At 42.5% G+C, this 12,510-nt stretch overlaps 1 protein-coding gene across 1 annotated transcript in view; it reads left to right on the plus strand.

The window, feature by feature from the left end:
- The first annotated feature begins 232 nt into the window (after window positions 1-232).
- The window catches only part of LOC122768655 (ubiquitin carboxyl-terminal hydrolase 43-like), a 64,024-nt gene continuing 51,746 nt past the window's right edge, over window positions 233-12,510 (plus strand). Inside the window, exons 1-2 of the mRNA XM_044024811.1 lie at window positions 233-1,211; window positions 9,037-9,183. Of these exons, the coding sequence (XP_043880746.1) occupies window positions 597-1,211; window positions 9,037-9,183 (762 nt within the window). The 5' untranslated portion in view covers window positions 233-596. The remainder of the gene's footprint in view (window positions 1,212-9,036; window positions 9,184-12,510) is intronic.

Below are 12,510 nucleotides of genomic sequence, written 5' to 3' on the forward strand. Positions count from 1 at the left end.
TAACAAGATAATTAAGAGAACAACTTCTGTGCACTTTTTTCTCACCACTGGCTGGTGAGCTACAGTACCAGCATCAGCTGCTTCTCAGTGCCAACAATATAAACCCAGAGAGTACAGTGCTCTCTCCTCTCTCATCCATGTGCTGTTAAGTGGGCGGGTGCAGTCACACAATCACAAGCCTTTTCCAGGCGAACTTGTGGGAGACAGAGAGAGAGAGAGAGACAGGGAGAGAGAGACAGAGAGAGAGAGAGAGAAGCTCCGCGCTGCTGCAGCTGGACGCTGGAGAGGCTCGTGCTGTCGCTGGGCATGACGGGATGCTGCTGTCTGTCTGTGACAGCGGTGTCGGTGGAGATAATGAACGCCTTCAGTAAGTGCTGTTATGGATAAAGAAGGTTTGCCGTCAGCGCAGGCTGGACTAACTGTGTGCTGCTGTGACTCCGCGATGCTGTCACCTCTGCGCGCTTTTCCCTCTGCTGCCCGGACAGAGGACACTGGCAGAGAAGTGACACAGCGGCGCAGGAATTTACGCAATTACAAGCCTGACAATAAACCGGCGGAGAAGGAGTAGAGGAGCTGCTGCTGCTGCTGCTGCTGCCATGGAGAAACCGAGAGGAGTCAAGGAGGAAATGCCGACACTGAAGGAGGAGAAGCGCAGGGAGAAGAAGCAGAAATCTGGGAAGCTCTTCAGAAAGAAACCGCTAAAGTCCGTGGGCAGTCTTATGAACAGAATCATCAAAAGTTTGGGCACTTTCACTCACTTTGGAGACGCGGACGCGCAGGACGCAGAGGACGACGACGGCGGCTTCAGGAATGGCGCACCTTGCACGCTCAGCGCCAGCTCAGGGATTCTCACGAGAGAAGACGTCCAGGTGGCGAAAAACACCTCGAGCACGTCCTCGTCTCTGTGCACCGGCAGAGAGAAGCTGCTGTACCAGTACGGAGACAAAGTCCCAGGTGTGCTGGGGCTGAAGAACCACGGGAACACCTGCTTCATGAACGCCGTGGTCCAGTGTCTGAGCAACACCGACCTGCTGGCCGAGTACCTGGGGCTGGAGAGGTACAAGTTGGACCTGAGTCACAGCGGAGTAAACGGCGTGGTGAAGAGCGACGAGCCGCGGCTGGTGAGGGGAGAAGTCACGGAGCACTTGGCGTCACTTGTCCGGGCTCTGTGGACTCTGGAGTACACACCACAGCTGTCTGTGGACTTCAAGGTACCAACGCACAGCATCCATTACAGGGCCGGTTGCAACAGCACAGGCATGTAAGCAGTTGCCTGGGCCCCCCATAGCTAAGATAGACCTCCCCCAGAAGTTCTGGTTCAGGGTTTGAGTTATAATCTGAACTTTGTTTGGGGTCGCAACAATTATTTATTGAAATATGAGCTAAGAAGTTATGACTTATGATACCAATAGACCATATAATAGACTAGAGCAGTGATCTTAAACTCAAATGACCTGGGGGCCACTGAGCATTGAGTCTGGACAGGAGGGGGTCGGTCAAGTGACAAAAAAAATTGGGGAAAAGTCAACTGTTCAGTAGGGGTGGATGATATTAGCTTAAAATGATTAATCAATATTCCATAATTTATCACAGTAATAACATTGGTGACCATATTTCACAAAATTCCGAAATAAAAGTGTTTGTTTTGCTCTGGAATCACGTATAGTTCACAATAACAAACATATTTAGGAAACAAAACTAATCTAGAAATAATTAAAATACCTTCATGGGAGTTCAAACCCTCTTTATAGGAGCTCTGCTCCCATTGGCTCCCATGTAACTCGAACCCAGCTCTGATTAGTTTTAGGCCTGGTTCATACTTTCTGCAGTTTCACTCGTACTAAGATGAGTTCTGGTGTCAGTCTAGCATTTCACACACACACACCCGATGTCACATGCCATTACCTGATTCAAATCAGGTAATTTGCATCAGGTGTACTGGAGCAGGGTAACATCTAAAACAGGGTTTCTCAATCCTGGTTCTGGGGACCCACTGCCCTGCATGTTTCAGATGTTTCCCTGCTCCAACACACCTGATTCAAATGGTCAGCTCATCAACGAGCTCTGCAGAAGCCTGATTATGTATTTAAATCAGGTGTGTTGGAGCGAGGACACTTTCTAAGACATGCAGAGCAGTGAGTCCCCTGAAACCCTGATCCAGACCATGCAGGGCAGGAGTCCCTGAGGACCAGAACTGAGAAACACTGATCTAAATGGACTGCAGGTGTTCATCTCTATATGTCAGCTCTATGTCAGCTGTGATTGGCCCTAGCTCCCCACAACCCTAATGTGGAGGATAAAGTGGTAGAAAACAAATAAATGAAGAGGTTTCTTGAAGCTGCTCTTGGAGGTTCAACATGTTGTAGATCCCGCAGAAGAGATGAAATTTACCAGGGTCTTTGAATGCACCTCGTTACCCTCGAGCTGCATCCAAGTAGTCAAGGCTGCATCCTCTAAGTGTGCAGCTGACGGGGCCACTCTGGTCCTTGGTCGAGGTCTAGCCCACACAACTCACCAATTCCTCTTCTTCTTCTTACAGTTTTTCCTGCCCCTCAAAGAAACTGCTGGTTTAACCCTTAATCAGACAAAACATTATAAAAATCTTATATAACAAATATATCTGATGTATATTTAGAGTATATTACTTTTTTCAACATAGTTGTAGAACTAATAGTATGTTTTTGGTGAGTGATTTCTTTCAGTCAGTTTTAGATTCGTGTTGTACCAGTTTTAGATTTCATTGCAGTTTCATGGATATTATTTATGTAACACTGGAGGAAATGGAGAAGCTCCAACGCAGACACTGGCGTGTGATGTATCTCAGGCTGAGAGACACAAACACGGACCAGTACAATAATTCTACTCAAATCTCTTCATTCCATAACCAAAGTGTTACAAACGTGGAATATGATTTACAAGCAGAACTTATCTCTACACAGATTTCTGATTTGGAACAACAGATAGAATAATTATTTACTATTTCTACAACTGAATTTTAACAACACCATCAACTATTCAACCACTGCAGTCAACTCTATAATTATTATTAATTATTCACAGCAGATCATTTTGGACATGAAGCAGTTTATTTGACCGGTTCAAACAAACGTTTTTTCATCCACAAATGTAAATTCTTCAGAACTAAACCCTGTTTAAATAATATGGAAAATGAGCCAAAATGACTCCTTAAGTCCCTGTCAATATTAAAGGATTTAAAAAAGCTTATATCATTATTATATCTTCTTTTTGAATTGTTATTATTTAGTTTATTTATTCGTTGTTTGCTCCACTAAGCCTGTAGTTGTGTTTTTACAAAATACACATGTTTGTTACGTGTTGTGTGGTTTACAATAAAAGCTTCTTCTTCTTCTTCTTCTGGCAATATTGAGACAGTTGCAGCACTATAGCACCTCACAGTGGACATAAGATGTGCATGCATCAAACTTGTTGCCACAGAAACATACTAGAATTGATCTTCCACATAGTTTAATAATACATTAATGGCTGGGTCATTTACCCCATGCTTTGAGCCTGCTCTGTAATGATAACACTTTGAGTTAAGTGATGAAAAGTACTGGTAAGCAACATTAAAAGGCATAGAGGCAGTATTCCATCTTCGGTCTGTCATTAACTGGAACACCTACTCTTACATTATTAGTTCCTCGGTTTATGCTCGAGTGAAGCATTCGTTATTACAGTCAGACATAATCACATCTTATGCCTGCAGTAAGCAATAAACACCTCCATGCAATGTAAGGTAGCGCCGTACATATCATGCGTCAGAGGAGTCACTCTCTCATCCCACATGCAATAACAAGCACTTTGCCACTGTGATTGAAGTCACGTCCTGTTCGGGTGATTACGAGGCTCCTGCAGCCTGAGGGCACTGGGTCAGCAGGTCACTGTCTGAAAGCCGCGTGTCATGACACCAAAAGCGCGAGTGAAAAATATAGGCTTCACTGTGTTTGCTCATGATGTCATGAGTCGACTGTGTCTCTCACCCCTTCTCTCAAATTGCGTCCTTGCTGTGAACGTAGAGCAGGTCGCAGGTGACTGCTCAGCTCTACGCTGCAGGATTCATTTGGCTGCGTTGCTGTTGTAATTTAAAGTATGTTGCCACAGGAAGGAAATGATTAACTTCCCCCTTTAGAAATCTTCCTTCTGTGATAAAGGCCCTTAGGCTTTCATACTCTGCCCATGCTGGAGATAGAGGGAGAAAAGCACCCATGCTTTATCTACTTCCAGCTCATTGCTCTGGATTTCTCTGAGCCGTGGTTCAAGGCATGAAGTAGATAACACGGAGCAGCTAACAAAGAAACCCGACAATGGATCCTTTTTTAGACATGCTCGTTATTATATTGGAATATCTTGACCCCTTCTCTATATGTGCTGCCAATGTCATTTCTCACACTTGGATGCTTTGAAACAAGGAAGTCAAAAGTTTTACCTGAGAGCCAAGTCAGCGTTTCTTCTTGTGCTGCTTATGTAACAGGGAGTCAGAATCTATTTTTTTCCTCCCGTGCTCTCAGGAAACAGCCCAACTTCGCTGTTAAAAATCAATTCAGTTACAGTTCTTGCTGCCAATAGAGCCCCATATCCACACTTTGGTTTCCCTCCTACCTCATGGGAGTGTGATATCAGATTCTTTTTTTGGGCAACAGTCAGAGGTAACAGCATGGAAACATCTTGACGAGATTAAACGATGGATTAAAAGAAAAACCCTGAGCACTCCCCCATGTATTTGATGAGATGTTTCCTGTGTCGGAAACATGAACGCGACACGCGCACACATTCTGCCGTGCCTCTTAGGATGGATATGGTTTGTGACTGTAGGAGGTCCAGAGGTCTTCTGAAATTGCCTGTTGAGTAATACCACAGCTGCCTGTCAGGAGACACTGTAGAATCAGCTATCTCTAAGGCTTGTGTCTGGTCTGAGAGGTTAAATTAGCTTGCACTTGCAGCGACTCCAGACAGAACAAACCATTTATTAACAACCCGAAACAGAAGGATTGGTCTGTGTTTCAATGGCTGAATTAATCTCGAGTTTATAGTCTTTGTAGGCCTCTGAAAGTCAGGTGTTTTTGTAAGAGGGGCATAGCAAAAGTCAAGCTGAAGCAGCAAGATTAAAAAAGACTTAAAAGGAGTATCTTACCCATCTTTACATCACTTGAATTTTGATAAGAAATGATGAAAGGGAAAGTGTTAAAAGGAAGCTCTTCTTTTGGGATTAAAGGACATACTCTATGTGCTGCACTTTTTGTTTTAAATGAATTATTGTTGCTCACCTCCCCTGGAAATGTGGAATCATGTGTGATCGCAATCCTTCAAAGGTCATGAATCAGAAGTGGCCCCGTCATGGGTCAGTTGGCTGAGTCCAATGGAGATTTTCCATGATACAGTTCTAGCACTACTCGGCTCTATTCTCAGTTGTGTACGCGACACTAACTAGTGACGGGCAAAGCGGTTGTTTTCGCTGTAACTGAATCATTAGAATCGGTTAATTAAAAAGATTAGTTCAGTACTTCCTGCATGACCGGAGCACGCTGAACTGAAATACGCTCAATGGGTTGTGATTTGGCTCAAGATCTTTGGCTGTTTCAGGATTTTTAACTGATCTACAGTTCGACCTTGTTCAGTTTGATTACTGTGGCGGACGTCACTTCGCACTCATGACTCTTCTAATGATGACACTATGACCAATTAGTGGTCGGCAGTCTGTTGATATCCCAGCTAAAAAAAAGCACAAGGTATCAGGTACTATCACTAATGGAAAAGCAAAAAGGAAAAAAAGGAAAAATGAGTCGAGCTGAATAATACTAGAACTCCACTATAGAGGAAAAGCACCGTGAATACCCTGTGCCCTCCCACATTCCAAAACGACTTGGCTTTTTGGACACACAGTTAAAAACAGATGATTGAAAATGAAACATGAATTGAAAATGAAACAGTGCTGTGTTTTTTTGGGGGGGGGTACTTCATGGTTTCAAAACACATGATTGCTGTTGTGTCCCGAGTATCCACTCGGACAGATGTGTCTCTAACACAACACTTAAAAGGTTGATTTTCTTCAACCTGGGAACAGATGTGTGCCTTTGATCTGGACTCGTGCGTTTTCAGAATCCCCCCTGGAAAGATGGCGTGTTTGCTCAGAGGCCTGGACAAAGACAGAAAAGGCTGAAACTCAAACAGTTACTCAATAGCCAGTTTATCAGTTTCCATAACAAGAGGCCTGAGACAGAAGGACAAGAGCTCGATACGATGACTGAACAGGAATGTTGTCCTCTATCTGTGCACTGATGGGCCTATTTCGGAAGCTCAATTTATTTTGTGAAGACAGTGTGTCTCACAGCTATGTGACAATATTTGGTGTGTATTGGTTAATTAGATTGCTGTTGGGTGTTAAGTCAGCTACAGCAGTGATTAAAAAGCAAATGTCCTGCGTCGGACAAAATCAGTGTGGCTTTACTATTTCATACCAATATAAATGTTTTTCCCCGCGTCCAACTGCAGATGTCGTTTAGTCGCTTCTGTAGTAATATTAACGTAGTAGATTTGAAATAAAGAAGTGTAAAAGAATAGTTTTAGAGGGCGCCAGCATAGAAGTCAAAGAGGTAGCGATCTATTTAGCCTACTGTTGTAGCCATTAGTCATATCAACAGATCTTGGTGTGTTTCCCAATATCCCATAATACATTTTAAGGACAATATCTGCTGATACCGAAATCATGCCGATAATATCGTGCATCCATACTATTTTGTTAACAATCTACAGAATAGTAGTAGTAACGGACCTAGTTTTCTTGCTAGGTTGTTTGTTTCCGTTACTTTACACAAGTTAACGTTATTCTTTTCCACTTTTAGTTGTGTTCAGACTCCCTTTTCAGTGTGTTTTTTAACATTCGTGGACTTAATATTCAACACCTTGCTGAGAACATGGAGAAAGACCATCGTTGAAGCCGGAAAAGGGATTTATGTTTAACGTACCGTTAGCTTAAAATAACTATTGTAAATGGTTGAAATTATTAGCCTAGGTAGAGTTTGAACACGTAACTTATTCGTTTATAATTACAGGAATGAAGAAATGGCTGAAATATTTACAGTAAACTTGTATAATTTATGAAATTGGGAAATGGTTGAAATAGGTAAATGTAACTAGCGACATAGCTACATGCTAATGAAGCTAAAATGGCTAAAGGATCTTTTTGTCAGATCTTTACTGGCCAGTGGATATTATGTGACAGAGAGCAATAAAAACCACACGGGGCATTTTCCACAGCCTCAATTATATCACCGAGACAATTGCCACCTTCAAAAGGCTGATGGTAATTACTGTTATTGCTTTGCTGTAATGAATAGCTGCACAATAGCTTTAGGTTAGTGTGTGTCTGTGGTTCCCAAGCTTTATGTCACAGCGTTTCTGCAAAACAAGACTGAATATTTCAGGAGCACAAACAAAAACCGTAAAGTGGATCGAGTCTGATGCAGTTTAGTCTGATTTGGAAACATCTTATGAGAGTTAGACAGTTAGGGCTGCAACTAACGATTAATCAAGTACTTGTTTGGTCCGTAAAATGTCAGAAAATGTTTGTGAAACCTGGAAACGATGATGTTCTCAAATGTTGTTGTCCACAAACCAAAATGATTCAGTGTTCATGATTCATTTTATTATATGGAGAAAATATACATTTCTGAAAATGTCTTGTTTAATAAACCTTTAATCGATTATCAAAATAGTCAATAATGGATAAATTCATCATTGCAGCCCTGTACACAGTACATAGCCTGCACTAATCATACATGTGAGGGAGTAAGAGAGAGAAGAACTGTTACCAGTGCATTCGTCTAACTGACCTGAACAATAGCTCAGTGTTCAAGTGTTGGACAGAGTTTATCTTCTTTACTGTAAGGACCTAGTGTCAAATGACACGCTTCACTTTATGACTTGTTTGAGAATCATGAGGCAAAGGATGTTTCACTTTCACTTTCAAGACAAGATCAGAAGACAAGATTCGAGAGCCTTTTTGCAGCTGAAGAAGAAAACCTGGCTCGACGTCCAAAGAGTTACGACTCTGGTCATACTGAACATTTCTCCTTTTTAAACTTTTAAAGGGCGCGTGCCTTTTTCTCTCCCATCTGTCTTGTGTTATTCAAACAGCCAGCAGCTCTACAGTGGCTCCAGCTTCATCATCACACAGCCTACACCATGTGATGGTGTAACAGTTAAAAGAGCCGCATCACATATTAATGGATTATAGAGCAGTGATTACAGTCATCTGTTCCCTCTGCTATAAGCTCTCATCACTGGCTGCGCTGCAGTTAATTCCTGCCTAATTGAGTTGGGTGCCGTTCACATATAATGTCACATTATACTGCGCGTGAGTCGTCTTAAACCTACTTTATTCACACCTTTTTTAATGTCAAAAATATGGAACGTTTCTTGATCAAAGAAGGCAAAAAAAAAAGTCTGAACTTTTAGTAACATGCATATTTTTTTTATTCATAGACAAAGGCAGATTTTAGAAATATGGAAGCTGATACTGCAGCAGTGCGTGTGTGAGCTGGATATAGGCAGGGAAGCTTGAACAGACTTAGTGCAAATTTGCAATTCTAGGATTACTCTGATCAGCGTTCTGTGGAACACTGAGCGCAGGGCTGACCAGTCAGGAGCCTCAGTTGTGCCACTCAACACACCCGAGCTGTCAGAAACCGTAAACAGGTAGTGCTTGAAATTCACATTATGTGTGAGAGAATGAGGACATCTCAGCGAGGCAGTTCTCACGTGACTTTTCCAAAAAGAATCCACCACCGCCACAGTCAGTGGTGTTTTTGTTTTCCAGGGAAGTAAAATGACCTACAGAACGTAATACATCAGTGGATCTCAAAAGGTGTGAAGCTGTAACTCAACGCCGGTACTTTAATGTTACAACACTCTTTTATTTTTGCTCATAAAAGGCACCGAATCATCCACAGTGTCATGATTATGCAGCCGCTGAAGATTTACAGTTTCATCAAGTCTGTTTTCCTCTCCTCTCTCCAGACTGTAGTGTCCAAGTATGGATCACAGTTCCGTGGTAATTCACAACACGATGCCCTCGAGTTCCTCCTGTGGCTGCTGGACCGCGTCCACGAGGACGTCAATCTGGCCTCGCACGACAACAACAACAAGACCAAAGCGCCTGGAAAGGTAGGAACCGGGCGCGCTGTCAGGTCATGTACCAGCAGCGGGTTTGATCACTGATGAGGGAACGTATCGTCCTTAGCGTAACATCACAGCGGTTTTCGCTGCATAATAAATGGACGCATTTCTAATCAACAACTGATTGTGATCAAATACATGCATTAATACATAATATATCATGACCCCCCGTGGCCTGATATATTTTAGTGCATGGCAAATCAAAGGCATCATACTTTTACGAATCTTAACGTGTGAATTCATTAATGTCGAATAAGTGTCTCAGATCCGTCGTGCTGTTCTGTCGCTAACGACAGAGCTCACCTGACTGCAGTGATGCACAGACAGCAACATCTTAGTTACAGCATCTCCTCACAGGTTACCTCCTTCAGGCCTCCAGCGTGTGCTCAGCAGTGCACTTTTTATATTACCAAACCAGTGTGGTAACACGAGGTGTGCAATCTGGCCGTGTGTGATACACTGCCTGTGGACACAGCGAGCACAAGTGAGGTGATTTGGTGTTTGATTTTCTCTCAGCACGGCTCCTCCTCGAGGTAGTCCTGCAGGCGCTGCTGCTGCTGCTGCGTCCGCGCACTTCCTGAATGGAACTTTCAACTGCTCTGCAGCGAGCCATTAAAGCAGTATTTTCCATGTATTATTTAAAATCATTATTTATTTTTTCTGGAAGAGAAATCCCCTGATTTCTGTGGGTTTATAAGGGTGATAACCAGAGGCGTCGTGTATTAGAAGTGCTACCCTTGCTGTTTGTGAGTAATTGCAGATAAATCTACTCAAACCCCAGTGCCTGTTGTTTCCCGAGGCACTAACTGCAATGATTTATTCTGTTGTTCATCATTGTGGGATGGCAAGATATCAACCATCAGTCTTATGCTTCCAAAGAAATGCATTGAATAATGGGATAGAACAGGCTTCTTTTTCTGTGAAATCACTGTGACCAACATGCTGCAGCCTTCTGCAGAAAAGCTGGTGTGTTCAGGCCGTGCACTGTCTGCACAGCAAGTCATTAACAAAGGCCAGAGGCTGCACTGACATTTAGCTAGTGAATATAAGACACCTGTATCACTAGAGGTGGGTCAAAATATCGATTTGGTGATATGTCATTGTCCTTCCTCATGCAATACGATCATTGATAGGGCAAATATCGATGTTTTAATGAACAAAGTAAGGCGCTCTAAAGTAAACGGTCGCTGCTACTCTTTGGTGGAAGTTACCTGGCCGAAGAAGGGAGGGAGTTTACCGGGGGATAATGGTGGAGAAAGCTACGTTAAGAGATGCTCCATCCACGTTCAATACATAGACTTCATGCACTTTGTTCTCTATGTTGTGAATAAATAGAGAAATCCTGCACTTTTAACTTTTCACGGACATTTCGTTTTCTTCAGTTGGACAGAAATCGCGATGTATCGCTATATGATTGTCTTCTGCAATATATTCCATTACAGAATCGTTGATATTATTGGTATCATGGACCATGTATCACGGATCATGTCGTATCGTGAGGTAAAGCATCTATCAATTTGTGTGTCTCTAAATTGCACCTTCGTCGTCTGTTGTCTGACTTGATGAAAACTCCCCCAACTTTCCTGTGTTGCCATTGTTCAAACACAACACTCACATGAATACAATATCCCATGAACTAAGGGCTAAATTGCACACTGCAGTATGGGAGTGAACGTTTGAGGGAGCTGGAGGGTGCAGAGAGGTCTGCTGTGTGTCTTTCCTACACATGGAGCTCCAGAGGACATGACAGGTGACCAGGCGTGCAGAGCTGCTGATAAAGTCTGTCATGACGAGTCCTCAGCACCTCGGGCACAATGTCGCCGCACCTTGTTCACACCCGAGGAGCCGGTGATGTGTGGAGGACACAAAGCTGTCAGCGTCGTGACAGAGGAGGGAAAGTTGAACTTGTCTGAACCCTATTATAGGATGATAAAATCTTCAATCAGTCACTGATGAAGCCAATAGAGGACACAAACAAAGTTTGCCAACTGTGCATCCAAAATACAAGCGGTGTCATGATTAATTAACAATGGCATTTTGGAGTGGGAGTGTTAAATATTTCACAGACAGTTCATCAAGTCACTGTTGTATTAGGAGAAATCACCAACGAGTGTGAAGTAAACGTTATAGGGACTGTGAGAGTTGTACCACTGTAGGCCTTTTGTGGCAACATTTGTTCTCTATCAACATAAAATACTACAATACAAAACTTATTTATTTAAAAATGCTGTTACTGAATGCTACTGAACTTTTTGTACCAAGTTCCACCAATGAAAATGGTCCCTGAGTTCTTGAAGTAACATTATTATCACCCACGTTAAAATACAGTGGTGTAAATAGGTCGAAGCAAAGCCAGCTACAGACTTTTCACAGGAAGCAGATTTATTCCCAATAAGATAATTTGCTCTCTCATCATCATCCTCCTCTTCCTCACATATACTTATACACACTGGTATAGTGACAGTGGATTAAGATGGAGCGAGAGACAAGTTGGTTTATTATTATTTTTTTGTTATTTGTTTCATTTACTACAAACTCCAGGCAAATACCCTGGTTTATACAGTAGAACAGTATTTCTGAGGAAGAGGAAGCTGCAGAAATGACATACTGTGCTTTACTCTAGATATTCATTTTGGGATTTGAAGACATTAGGGATCCTTAACCGTTCTAACTACAATAGGTCATGGGGTCGCACAGGGTAATCCTGTTCCAATATTGAGAAGCTTTTTTACTTTTAGAGCTAGTGACCTTCCAACGAGCCAATGCAGCACTCTATGATTTGTGCTAATAAACAAATTCTAGCATTTTGACATGCGAAACTAAGATGGTGAACCCGGTAAATAACTTAAATGTCAGCATGTTTTACATAGTTACACAGTTAGAATTCTGATCTTAGCCTTAAATGTGCAGAGCCGTAACTTTTGGTCATTTAAATATAATTATTCTGCCTCTAGAAATAATGTAACAGTGCTTGTATGCCGCATCCCTTATTTTAAACTCTGTCAAGCAATACTATCAGCGCTAACTATGCTGTCAAACTACATAAAACAATTACTTCCTGTATGAGACATGAGCTGATGAGGCTTAACGAGCTTTGTTTGAAGTCATCTGACGAGGGTTTGAATATGGAACACATGTGATGAAGATAAACAATACTGTTTTAGGTTTACAGACAAGTCAGTCACAGAAATACAGCGTCACAGAGCCAGTGATGTGGATTCAGACTACAGGATTTCATCACGTAGGGCGTGTTAGATCACACGGACATCTGGAGACTGTCTGGGTCTGGTGAATTCTGCCATTATCAGTCTGTGG

Source organism: Solea senegalensis, linkage group LG4 (genome assembly GCF_019176455.1).
Source record: "Solea senegalensis isolate Sse05_10M linkage group LG4, IFAPA_SoseM_1, whole genome shotgun sequence".
Classification (NCBI taxonomy): domain Eukaryota; kingdom Metazoa; phylum Chordata; class Actinopteri; order Pleuronectiformes; family Soleidae; genus Solea; species Solea senegalensis.